The 13,403-nt window shown below is 39.6% G+C and overlaps 1 protein-coding gene across 2 annotated transcripts in view; it reads right to left on the bottom strand.

Moving 5' to 3' along the window:
- Positions 1-13,403, bottom strand: part of LIPF (lipase F, gastric type) — a 59,573-nt gene that overhangs the window by 12,644 nt on the left and 33,526 nt on the right. Inside the window, exons 7-9 of one of the 2 annotated variants that reach the window (XM_070057644.1) lie at positions 7,198-7,329; positions 817-932; positions 536-653 (exon numbers count right to left, since the gene is read on the bottom strand). In XM_070057644.1, coding sequence (XP_069913745.1) covers positions 536-653; positions 817-921 — 223 coding nt within the window. In that variant the 5' untranslated portion in view covers positions 922-932; positions 7,198-7,329. The remainder of the gene's footprint in view (positions 1-535; positions 654-816; positions 933-7,197; positions 7,330-13,403) is intronic. The other variant, XM_070057645.1, reaches the window with a different exon arrangement.

Raw genomic sequence — 13,403 nt, forward strand, 5'->3', positions numbered from 1 at the left:
AGGTGGACCTTGAACACTGAAGTTATGAGTAGTCTTTATTTTTATTTTTTTTTTTTGTAATTTACAATTTTCTATAATGAGAAAAAGATGAATTTTTATTAGTACCAGAAAAAATAGCCTTTATCTATTTAGGAAATGGGCTTCAAACTTCTTCCCTTATCCATTCCTCTGCAACATGTACTCTGGTTAACAGCTCCTGACCCTCCAGGATCCTGAGTACTGTGAACAATTTCCCTTCACTAGGTTAGGTGCCTTAATCAGGACTTCTAGTTTAATATAATGTGCATAGTTGTAGCATTGAACATATCATGTATTATAATTATTATTTTATCTATCTTATTGACTTGATGATGAATCTTTGAAGACCAGTAATATGGCTTGGCTGTTGCATTTACAGGATGAGCAAAACTTATTAAATCTTTAGGAAGAAATTAAAGGGGGGAAATCAAGGAATGGACAGAGCAGTGGAGAAAGGAGAAGACAAACAGAAGGAGGGAGGAAGAAAGATGGAAAAGGGAGGAAAAGAAGGCTGTACCTCTGTTCCCTGAATTTTTCTTCCCATAAGGAATTCTGTTAACCTCAAGGATATAACCATCTTCAGTCACAACTTCATATTTTTCACTTGGGTATCCCCAGTAGGAAATCATCTGACTCTGGAAGAAAAAGAAAAGGCTTTTAGTTGACTTTTTAAATGAATATAATGAATAGATATTGTTAAGTATTTTTAATTGGTCAGATAAAAGTTAAAGCCCACCATGAAACTAAATCATAGTAATATCTTAGTTTTAAATATTTTACTTTCCTCCAGTAACTTACAATATTCATATTCACTTCAGGGTTTGTTGGTGCTGATTTTCCAAAAAGACCATGTGTAGTTCCAAGTGCAGATAGCAAAGCTGCCACCATGAAAAGCACCCACATTTTGGACTGACCTGAAACAAAATAATAGCCCACGCCATAGTTAACCTATTTCACTTTTGTAATACTAATATTTCATATTAGTTTTACCTTTATGAAAAGTAGAGCATGTTTGAGTTTGATTATATTCTGTTGAGCAATGAGCTGTGGCACGTATATGTCAGCAGAGTATCTGAATACTTAATATGTTTTCACTCTGACTCCATTTGTTAGAGAACATTTAACACTTGATTTTCAAACCACATTGAAGGCATCTCAATTGGCAAAACATGTATTTCAATTGTCTGACACAACATCCTATTTTTGTGATGTCTTTTGTTTAAGACTTTTTCCAACTTTTTTGAGAGTTCTCAAATGGGCAGGGGTTAGTGGGTGCTTGATTCCTATAGATTCATCCTCCATATAACATGAATTCAAACCTATTGTGATTTTTTAAAAAATGTTTTAAAATAGCAGCTCCACAAATATTTACTGATTTCAGATCATTTTGTGGATTTAAAAGCTGATACTACTTCTCAAAATGCTGCCATAACTAAAGTAATCAGTGAATATAATTTTTTGAAATTTATTTCTCTTTTAATTTTTTGCTGACATATTATGCTATTGAAATTACTTAAGTATTTTTATAGTTGTGAAGCTATACAGGCCAAGAGAAATGTAGGCCTGTGACAAAAACATGTTTTTTGTATAATGAATGGTGTTTTTTAGATTGAAAATAGTCTAATTGATGATCCTACTCAGTCTAATCTACTCTTCCATTCAATTTTTACTTTTATAAAATGCTTATTTATTTTTTGAAAGTCAGTGTAATAGAGAAGGAGAAACAGAGGGAAAGAGAGAGAGAGAGAGACAGACAGAGAGAAAGAAATGAGAATTTTCCCTTTGCAGGTTCACTCCCCAGAGGGCCAAAATGGCCAGGTTTGAGTTAGGATGAAGCCAGGAGTCGGGGGCTTCATTCATATCTTTCACATGAGTGGAAGCGGTCCAAACATTTGGACCATCTTCCACTGATTTTCCCAGGTCATTAGCAGGGACCTGGATCAGAAGTAGAATAGCCACCACATGAACCAGTAGCCATATGAGATGCCGGCTTTGCAGGTAGTGGTTTTACCCCCTATACCACAATTCCAGCCCCTCAATTTTTACTTTTTAATTGAAAGTTCAACTTACAAATTCTATTTTTTCCAAAGGAACATTTCAATAGAATGCTACTTTCTAATCTTTTAATCTTTTAAGCGCTTGTTTCTCAGAACAGGCAATATTTGACATTATAGACCTATAACATCTAAACTTCTAAATTATAACCACCAGCTTCAAGTTAGAGAATCTTCAGATACTAAGTTGATAGAAAAGCCACAAAAGAAAAGTGATAGTCTTCCTCAAATATTTGAAAGGATGCCATATGAAGGATAGTTTTAAATCTATTTGTTTTCAATGTTCAATAAGTAAACCATTTAATAAAAGTTTATTTACTATATACTGGGAGCAATATTTAGAGGTCACATGGAGAAATTTTTTTATCTTTATTTATTTGAAAGGTAGAGGCAGAGAGAGAGAGACAGAGACAGAGAGAGATTTTTCATTCAATAATTCACTCCCCAAATTCCCACAACAGCCTGGGCTAGGCTAGGTTGAAGCTATGAACCAGGAACTCAATCCAGGTCTCTCACATGGTTGGAAGGGACCCAACTCTTGGGCCTTACCCGCTACCTCTCAGGGTATGCATTATTAGCAAGAAACTTTAATTGGAAGTAGAGCTGAAACTTGAACCAGGCACTCCCTAAATGGCATGTACGATACACCATATGCCTACCCTACGATTTTAATTGTATACAGTGAAGAATTTGGTGAGATTTGAATAAATGGATTTAAGTGGAATTCTTTGAAAAGTGATGACTTCTCAGCTGCTTATGGTATTTCAAGTAAGGCTTTATGACCACGTATCCTATGCCACACAGAATGTTTAGCATAGTTCCTGACTTAAAATGAAGATTACATTCTCAGCTCTAACAGTTCTCTGGAAGGACTCTAAATCAGCTCCTTTAAAGAACTCTTCAGAATATCCCAAGAGATTCCCATAATTTTATGCAAAAATATGTTTTGAGGGGTTTATAATTTGAAGAAGTGTATTAGTAACCTATGAAGTTAACAACGGTATTAAAGATGGTTATTTCAGCAAGTTGATTTGGATATATTAAATTATTTAACATATCAATACAGTGAGTCATAGAGGATTGACCTATTGCTTCTCAAAGGGGAGAAGAAAGGAGACTAAACTTTCACAGTAGGCACTAAGATATTTGGTTTTCATTAGTTAAGAATTTCTTTAAAAGGGATGGAGTGGCACTTAGCCTAGTGGGTATGATGCTGGATAAGGTGCATATATATACACATCAGAGTACCTGGCTTCAATATCCTCCTTCAACTCTTTTTTTTTTTTTTAAGATTTCTTTCTTTGAAAGGCAGAATTACAGAGAGAAAGGGAGGAACAGAGATCTTCCATCCCCTGGTCCACTTCCCAAATGGCTACAATATCCAGGGGTGGGATATGCCAAACCAGGAGCCAGGGGCTTCATCTGGCTTTCCATATGGGTGCAGGCACCCAAGCACTTGGATCATCTTCCATTGCTTTCCCAGGCACATTAGCAGGGAGCTGGATCAGAATTGGAATGACAAGGACAAGAAGCAGCACCCATATGGGATGCTAGCATTGCATGCAGCAGCTTAACCTGGTACACACAGTTCTGTCCCTTTCCTCATTCAATCTCTTGACTCCACTTTCCTGCTAATACAGATCCTGGAAGGCAGCAATGAAAGCTCAAACAATTATATTACTGTCACTCATGGGAGACCTGGATTACATTCTCAGCTCCTGGCTTCAGATTTAGCCCAGTCTCAGCCATTGCAGACATCTGGGGAGTCAAACAGCAGATGCGAACTCTCTCTTACTCCACCTGTCTCTCTGCTTCTCAGATAAATAAAATAAAACTTTTTAAAATATTAATCATAAAATAATTTAGAATTTCATGTGCATGAAAAAGTCAAATCCTGGAGGAATAAGCCATAATTTAAATACACACATGTATATAAATGAACATGCAACAAATATCAGAGCCTTCAAAATTGTAGCAATTAAGTTAAAGAAAAAAAGGAATACAATAATTCAAATAATGATTTTGCTCAGCAGATCTTGTACTTACAGTCTCCTCAGAAACAATTTGGATTATGTTTCTCTGGAAGTTTAGTATTTTGCTTATTGTTGCATTTGCTTCTTATATACAAAACCTTTAACAATTGCTTGAATTGCTCATTGGCTGATTAAATTATCTTAGAGTCATAATATCTGGACATCATTTAATGTTAAAAGGACAAACCTTAAAATCAAATACTATTTTCTCTTTCCCATATATTTCTCACTTTTAACAAATATTGGCCAAAGGAGTTATGATGATTGAAAATGATTTAAGAAACACTAAAATGATTCTTGATAACTTAAACATATAAAACTGTTAATCCAAAGGTACACATATGATTCTATAATTTGGCTCAGATCTAAAATTACAAAAAAGTTACTTTGTGTTCTTTAAGAATCTATCACATGTGCAATTCAGACTAGATGATTAGATAAGTGAATGTGATCAGCAAAGATTAGTGTTTTATTATGGTCTTTGACCATGATATCTAACTCTGTAGATAATGGTCTAGCTAATATACAAAGCCCAGCCCCTGATCCTTGAAAACATATTGGTAGTGTTCTTTTCATTATATAAAATCTAATGGTTAAAGCATGAACATTATGAATGTGTTGACAAAGGGTTTGTACAAATAAAAATTTTATTTCAAAGTATAATTGATGTCTTCTAATCACTATGAACATCTCCATTTCATGGTGAAAGAAAAAGAATCACATTTTGATTTGTAAAAATTATTTGCAATTTATTTTGAAAAATCTCATTTTGCTTATTAGTACCTAAATATTGATAAAATATTATATTCCAGAAATAGTATATTACATAATAGAATATATATAACTATCATTGAAAAGAACAAAATGGCAAGCTATAAATTGAAATGTTCCACCAAACCCCACGATAATGTCCTAAGTGGAGTTGATCATTTGAATAAACTAGAAAAAAATCAGTATATATCAATTACCACATGTATTTACATATTTTTATATACTAGCTAATTGTTAATGAAAACAAAATTTTCAAAGGAAAAGATGGTGATGAATTTTTATAAGAATTGAGATGGAAGGGAGGGTTTTGCTGTCCTAATAAAATTTGAACTAACTTTACCAGCAGGTATATTGTGAAGAAACACAGAGGTAAATTAACTATGTTTCTCTACATCATAGTTTGCACAGATTTAAGCAAGATGATATTCTTTTGCTATTTTTTTACTATAATTGAAAAAGATTTAGAGTCAGAATATCTGGAAAAATTAAAATCTTAACAGTCTTTGAAAGAGATCTATAATCCTTATTGAATAGTGCAGCCAAACATGCTTGTAAATACCTTAATTTCTGATTCACTAGGAATAATTCAGGTAATCCTGTTTCTAGTTTTATATGTACATTAAGTCCCATGAGAGCTCTTTCATTGCTCTGTCATTTTCCCTTTTCCATAACTTTCTGTCATCCACAGGTCTCAGCTTAACCAAGGTATCCCTAAGTAATACCACCCTGATGTTATTCTTCATCCATCAATATCTGGGGAATCTTTTCATACATTCCCATAGAATCCTAGATTTACTTCTATTATAAGGAACAATTACTTGACAGGTCATTATGTTTTTCCACCCGGACACACATACATACACTCACACACATACAAACCATACAAACACACTCATTAGATACAGGGATTGCATTTTGTTCACTCATTATTACATATTCGATGCCTAGAACTTGCTGGAGAAAATACATGATCAACAAATAGTAGAAATCATTTTTTAGTGCTTATTCATTTTCATCTACTTAAAAGAATAAGAGAGAGACAGAGAAAGAGATAGCGATATCTCCTATGCAGTGGTTCATTCACCCTTTAAATGCTTGCAATAACCAGGGAGGGCTGGGCCAGGCCAAAGGCCCAGAACCCAAAACTCCACTTTGGTCTCCCTCACAGATTGCAGAAATCCAAGCACTTAAACCATCACCTGCTGCCTCCCAGGATACATTAACATGAAGCTGGATTGGAAGCAAAGTAGCCAGGATGTGATTTAAGATTTGCACAAATCGTTTCATGGAACTGTCTTTATCTCAAGATATTTGGGACAGACATTAACAAACACCTTTGAAGCATTTAATATTTGAGGCTTTAATTATGACAAACGAAAACATGAATCTAATGTGGAAACCACCCTTGAATCAGACTGTAGAAGTAAGAGACCAAGGACAGGAGGAACAACTGCTCATATAGAGCCACATGATGTGTGATTCTGGGAAGATCACTTATCCACTGGGACTTTGCCTATGTAATAAACCACAGAATAATATCAACTATCTGCCCAACTATCTGACAGTTTTATCACATGAAAGAGTTTGTTCCTTTTGTTACTTGCTACTTTTAACTCAATATTCATGATTTGCTTCAAATGTCATCTCCATGGTGAGGACTTCTCTGTATTGCCTGACAGGGTAGGTGTGCACACGCACATACACCACCAGTTTACCTGAGAGTTTGTACTAATTAGTGTGGACCAAACCCAAGCACTCCAGTTTGGGGTATTGGTATATTACTCACTAGGCCAAATGCCTGCCCCTGTTACATGTTTTAAAAAATCAAGTGGGAGATTGTATCTAAAAATGGAGAAATTGGAAAGATTGAGGGCAGGAATACCAGTTAGGGGATTTTGCAATGCTCCAGCTGAAAGATGATAAAATGTCTAATTAGAATGGTAGTAGAGAAGAATGGATTCAAGATATGTTCTTGATGATAGTCTGATAGAATCCGCTGATGTGTTAGATTCCAGAGAGGTCAGAGTGAGGGGAAAAAAAGATACAAGGATGATTTGTAGGTATTTGTGCTGACCAACTTTGTGGGTGGTTGTAACAACTACCTAGAGAAGTCTAAGGAACAGACAGGAATGTGAAGTAGGTAATAAAGAAATACATTTTGGGGGCTGGCACTGTAGCATAGTAGGCTAAGTCTTCACCTAAGGTGCTGGCATCCCACATGGGCACTGGTTTGTGTCCCAGCTCCTGTTCTCCCGATCTAGCTTTCTGCCTATGGCCTGGAAAATCAGTGGAGGATGGCCCAAGTGTTTGGGCCCCTGCACCTGTAGGGGAGATCTGGAAGCAGCTCCTAGATCCTTACTCCTGGCCTCAGATCAGCTCAGCTCCAGCAGTTGCAGCCATTTGGGAGTGAACCAGCTGGTGGGAGACCTTTCTCTGTCTCTTCTTCTCTCTACCTGTCAAATAAATGATGGAGCGGTAAAGAAAAAAAGAAATATGTTTTGGATATATTTTTGACCCATAGATGAAAATATAAGATAGGCAGCTTATACATATATGTGTACATATGCACATGTGTAAGTACATAAAATAGTTCAATAAATTTATAAATATAGAATATATATTTATATAAATATATTTCACATATTTATATATATATGAAAAGTGTTGAGCAAGGAGCAAAGGGGTACTTTTTCTTGCTGAGGCTGTACTAATCATATAGCCCAACATTATACCTTGCATAGTACTGCTCCTCCGCACGCGGAGGGGCCGCACCGGACCGGACACTTGTTCCCCTTTTACAAGTCTTTTCTATAGTAAAGCAAGAATAAGCAAACAGCGAACTCCCAAAAGAATGAGTAGAGAGAAATAAGAACGAAGCAACAAACTTCCCCACGAACTCTCCAACACACTCTCCAACCAACCCCCACCACCGTGCCATCTCTCTCCTCTTTTATAGTCCTCTTCCACCGATCCCAACTCGGCTACCCACACACCGAGCACGCTGCTCTCCTCCAATCAGGAGCAGGATCAGCTCCTGCAGCTCAGTCAAGTTGGCGAGAGGCAGCTGTGTAGAAGCTGTTTACTCCTCTCCCAGTGCCATATTGTGGGAGAGCAGATGCATAGAATAAGTCTTAATTCCAGTGACTTAGTCTAGTCTGAGTTGCTCCCCACAGTTCCCCCTTTCTTTTTATTTTTTGGCATTGATACACGCCTGTATTCGGTGCCCCGCAGCACACACTCTAATCTGCTTGCTGGAGTTGCCCACAGGTGCTTACAAGCCCTACCAATCAGGCAAACCGAACCCGGGTCCTCTCTTTGCCATGTTGTGAGGAGGTTTTTAGGTGCTGATGTGTGCCTGTGTAAAGTTTAGCGTGATCTTCATGCTATTGACTATCTTGTTTGTCGTGGTACTTCAGGGTTTGTTGAAAACGTCCCATATTCCAAGGATCCCAGGGATTGGTTATTCATTGTTTCCTTCCTCAAATGGAATTTTTTTCTTCTAGCTCCTCTGCTGGTAGGTTCACCAAGCGAATTCTTCTCTCGGGGGTCCATATTGGTTGTGCCGCACCCTGCGGAAAAAAACAAACGGCGCCTGGTACTCTTCTGAGTAAGGGGAACAGGCCTTTCCATTGATCGTCCTGTAAATCCTTCCATATTACCCACTGTATTGATTCCTTATCAGCTGATTGAGCATGCATTTCTGCAGGTGTTTTGCCGTTCTTTTTCTTGTTCAAAAAATTAATTGTATAAAGAGCTAAGGCCAAAGCATCCTTATTGGATGCGGCCATTTCCCCTATTCCCCCTTTGTTTAATTATTAAATTTTTTAAATATAAGTGAGTGCGTTCTACCACAGCTTGCCCTTGTGGATTATATGGAATACCGGTAATATGGGAGATTCCAAATTCTTTCAAAAATGCAGCAAAACGAGCTGATGTATACGCTGGGCCGTTATCCGTTTTGATCACATGAGGAACTCCCCAGGCTGCAAAAGCCTGCAAGCAGTGTTGGATTACTTGTTGTACTCCTTCTTTATTCATGGCTGTGGCCATAACTACACCTGAATATGTATCTACAGTGACATGAACACAGCTTTGTCGCCCAAAAGAAGGGATATGTGTAACGTCCATCTGCCAGATATGTCCTGGTTTAAGGCCATGTGGATTGGCTCCCGCAGGAATCTTTGGAACTATGGCAACAACGCACTTTTCACAGGACCTAATAATACCTTCTGCTTGCTTGTGGGGAATATTAAATTTAAAACTTAAAGTGTGGGTGTTAACATGCCATTTAGAGTGATATTCTTTAGCTTGTTCCAAAGCGGTGCATGCAAGCAAGAATCTTGAATAATGATCGGCCATCATGTTACCTCGAGTAAGTGGGCCACGTAAATTAGAATGAGCTCTTGTGTGGCCTATGTAAATAGCATGCTCTCTCTGATTTAATAACCCCTGAATTTCGCTTAAATAAGAATAAACTGAGGAGGATTTAAGAATAAGGCACTGTGTAGCAAGCATCTGAACTGCATTCACCACATATGCACTATCAGACAAAATATTCATGGGTGCGCTCTCTCTGCATAATACTGTCGCGATAATAGCTAATTCTGCATGTTGTGGAGAAGGGGATGCTGTTAAAACAAAATATCGTTGATTGCCAAGTATAGCTGCTCCTGTTCCGCCTTTAGCTCCATCCGTAAATACGGTAACTGCCCCTTGAATTGGATCCCTTTGCACCTTCTGCACCCGTTTTATTGAAACCTGTGTGCAGAAGTTAACAAATGGATGGCGAGGATAGTGATTGTCAATCTCTATTTGTAGAATGAGAACTATGTATGCCCATTGCCAGCATTCCTTTATAAAGGCTTCTACTGCCTCTTGAGCAAAGGGAACTACACATCGCTTTGGAGTCTTCCCTCCCATTTCTGTTGCCTTTTTTATTGCTGTTAATATCAAATCAGCCACCGCAATGCCTTGGGTGTATAGTACACACGGTGCATGTGAATGTGGGTATACGAACAACAAGGGTCCTCCTTGCCAAATGACTGCAAAGGGATACAGCTGTTCCATAAAAATTAATATTTCTAGGGCTTGTTGTAGATCACATCTTTCCATCTGCATTGCTTTAATTTGTTTTTCGGTTTTCTGTAACATCAAGGGGGCTTCTTTTGTCAATCTACGAGGGGAATCAAACTGGGCATCTCCCTCTAAAATATTGAATAATGGCATCATATCTTCGGTGGTTTATTTACAATAGGGCCTCAACCAATTTAAATTGCCACATAATTTTTGGAAGTCATTAAGGGTCTGCAACCCATCTATTGCAATTTCAAATTCTAATGGAGTCACCTTTTCAGAAGTTACTTTAAGCCCTAAGTACTGTACTACTTCCCTTTTTGTATCTTCTCTGGCGCTACTTGTAACCCAACTTTTTCCAAATATAATAGCAGCAGCTTGTATGCTTCCATAAGGTGACTTTCACTTTCAGCCGTTATTAACAGGTCATCCATGTAATGTAAAATTTGTACTTCTGGGCACTGTTGTCGAACCGGCTCTACTGCCTGATCAACATATAGCTGGCATATGGCAGGACTGTTAGTCATTCCTTGGGGAAGCACCTTCCATTCATATCTTTTGTCAGGACCTTGATGATTAATGGAAGATACGGTGAAAGCAAACCTCTGAGTGTCTTGTTCATGTAGAGGTATGCTAAAAAAGCAATCCTTCAGATCAAGTACTATTAATGGCCAATGCTTTGGGATTATAGTAGGAACCGGAAGTCCGGGTTGTAACGCCCCCATGGGTTGCATCTGCTGATTAACAGCCCGTAAATCATGCAACAACCGTTATTTCCCCGATTTTTTCTTTATTACGAATATTGGCGTATTCCATGGGGAGGTTGATGGTTGCAAATGGCCTGCCTCTAATTGTTGTAACACTATATCATTTACCACAGCCAGCTTTACCTGGGTAAGGGGCCACTGTGGTATCCACTTTGGCTTGTTGTCCAGCCATAACAATGGCTGCGGCTGCATCTCAGTGGCCCCCATGAAAAACCCGTGTCCTGTCTTTTAAAGTCGCCTTTGGGCTGGGCTAGGTCCCTTCTGCTTCTCCTCTGGAGCCTAATCCTCTCTCCTGATGTCCCTTTTTATACATAATACGCCGTTCTGTAGAACTCTCCAATTGATCCTCATTTGTTAACGTCAGTCCCAATTGCTCTAAAATGTCTCTTCCCCATAATGTGATGGGGAGTGCACTAACATAAGGTTGCACATTTCCCTTGTTCCCTTCTTGATCCTGCCAACGAAGCACCTGAGCACTCCTTGATGGTGTCATGGCCGCACCTAGGCCTACTAAAGTATTATCTCCTGGCTGAAGGGGCCATGACTTCAGCCAATCATTTTCCGAAATTATACTTACATCTGCGCCCGTATCTAGCAGGCCCTGAATCGACTTTCCTCTAATGGTTAAGGTCCATAGGGGTCGATCTGCTAAAGACATGGATAAGGCTGCAAATTTCTCCCCTTGGGGTCCACGAACATCCTGCGCTCCAGTCATAATCAGCATCTGAGCCACAGGTTCTTCTGGCTTAATTTGTACAATGCCTTTTGTGGATTGTAGCAGCACCTTTAGCTTATCAAGGGGTAATTGGACAACTCCAGTAATGACCATTAGGCCTCTTAAAGCATTTGTTGCCTTTCCTATAATTATTCCAAGTCCCTTCTGCCCAGCCGAAATTGTTTCTGCCATCACCTCTATGGCTTGTGCTCCCATTTGAGGTGTTAGTACCAAATACTCGGTGGCTCGTAACTCTGAGCAGTAAATATTTGGTTTCTGTATTGTTGGGACCGTGGCACCCACCAATTGTTTTGGCCCCGGGGTGCAGGGGCACACATTCTGTTTTTTGGCTGTTGCCCATATACACCTGGTCTTTTTATGGGGCCTGGCTCATTTGGCACCCTCAGGGGATTGCCTGCGCTATGCATTTTAGAGTAACATTCGCTGACCCAGTGGTTCCCTCTTCTACAGCGTGGGCAAAGGCCTGGTCTTCTCGAGTTCTCCATGCTCTGCTGATCTCGGGCTGGAAATTTCGCCCTACATTCCCTCATTAAATGCCCTTCTCTACCACATCTAAAGCATTTTCGTCCCCTCATATCTTGTCTAAATTGTCGGGTCATTGCTACTGCAGCATGTGATCCAGAAGCCACATCATCCATGACATCCCTATAGATTTTCAAGAAGGTAGGGATGTCCTTATGCTGCCATGGTCTAAGAGCTTCACGACATTTTTATTGGCCTGTTCATACGCCAATCTTCTAAGGGCATTGCTTCTTCCACAGTTTCAAAAATATTTCCCGCTGCTTCCATTAATCTGTTCACGAAGTCAGCATAAGGTTCAGTAGAGCCCTGCACTATCTTAGTCAAGCTGTGTCTTATCTCACCTTTTCTGGGTACCACCTTTCAGGCTCTTCTTGCTATCTCTTACTTGTAAAAGGACAGCTGTTGGTAGTCGGGCCTGATCATCGGGATTGGCAAATTGCCCTTCTCCATTTAACATTTCCTCATCCCATGTTTGATTCCCTGCTCTATAGTTCTGCTTTGAATATTCTCGAGCAAATTCTCTATAAGCAGCTAACCATAGGAGGAAGTCACCCCCGCCTAACACCGCCTTTACTAAGTTCCTCCAATCCTCGGGTATTAGGCCTTGCTGTCCTATGTTATCAAGGATTGCCTGTGTAAAACTTGCATGGGGACCATAAAATGGCACTGATTGTTGCCATTCTTTAAGTAATTTGTGATCAAGAGGCATCCAACCCCTATTTCCCTGCTGATCCTGAATTACAGGAAACACCTGGCCTGGTTCCTGGTATTGCTCCCAAGCAGGTTTTCTATAAAGATCTCCCCTTTGCTTGCTTTCGATTCTTGGCCTTTCTATCTCCTCCTGCATTCCTACTCCCTCCATAACTCCTTCTTCCTCCTCCCACTCTTCTTCAATCTCATGTGGAAAAAAAGGGCTTTTCTTTACAGGAGGAAACTTTGGCAGTACCAATGGGTGATACCGGGGTGGAGATTCATCCTTTATGGTTGAATTTGCCAGCCTTGTAGGGCCAGGATATATTCTTGGCATCTCTCTCGGGGGTGAGGTTCCCTCTTCAGCTTCCTCCCCCCGCCCCCCGTAAGCTTCCTGGCTCTCTAAATCCTTCTTTGATTTTCTTTTCACCTGTTCGTTACAATAACTGCTCGCCTGGCTGCCCTGCCATAATTCTTCCTGCAACTCACTCCCCTCATTAAGCAATAATTCGATCCCTTCCGTGGGATCTTGAAGCGCCTGATCAACGAGTTGCCACAACTTTAGCACTTCTATCAATTTCCCCAGCTGCGCGCAATTGCCATCCCACCTGCCTCCACTGCTGTAGAAACCAGGGGGACGTCTCCACGACTGCTCTTACGAATGCGTGAAATTTCCTCCCCCCTCATTTCCCTCGCTTAGAAGAAAAGCTGCGAGGAGGTGGGGAGTAGGGAGAGAGAG

The sequence above is a fragment of the Oryctolagus cuniculus genome, chromosome 15 (genome assembly GCF_964237555.1).
Source record: "Oryctolagus cuniculus chromosome 15, mOryCun1.1, whole genome shotgun sequence".
Classification (NCBI taxonomy): domain Eukaryota; kingdom Metazoa; phylum Chordata; class Mammalia; order Lagomorpha; family Leporidae; genus Oryctolagus; species Oryctolagus cuniculus.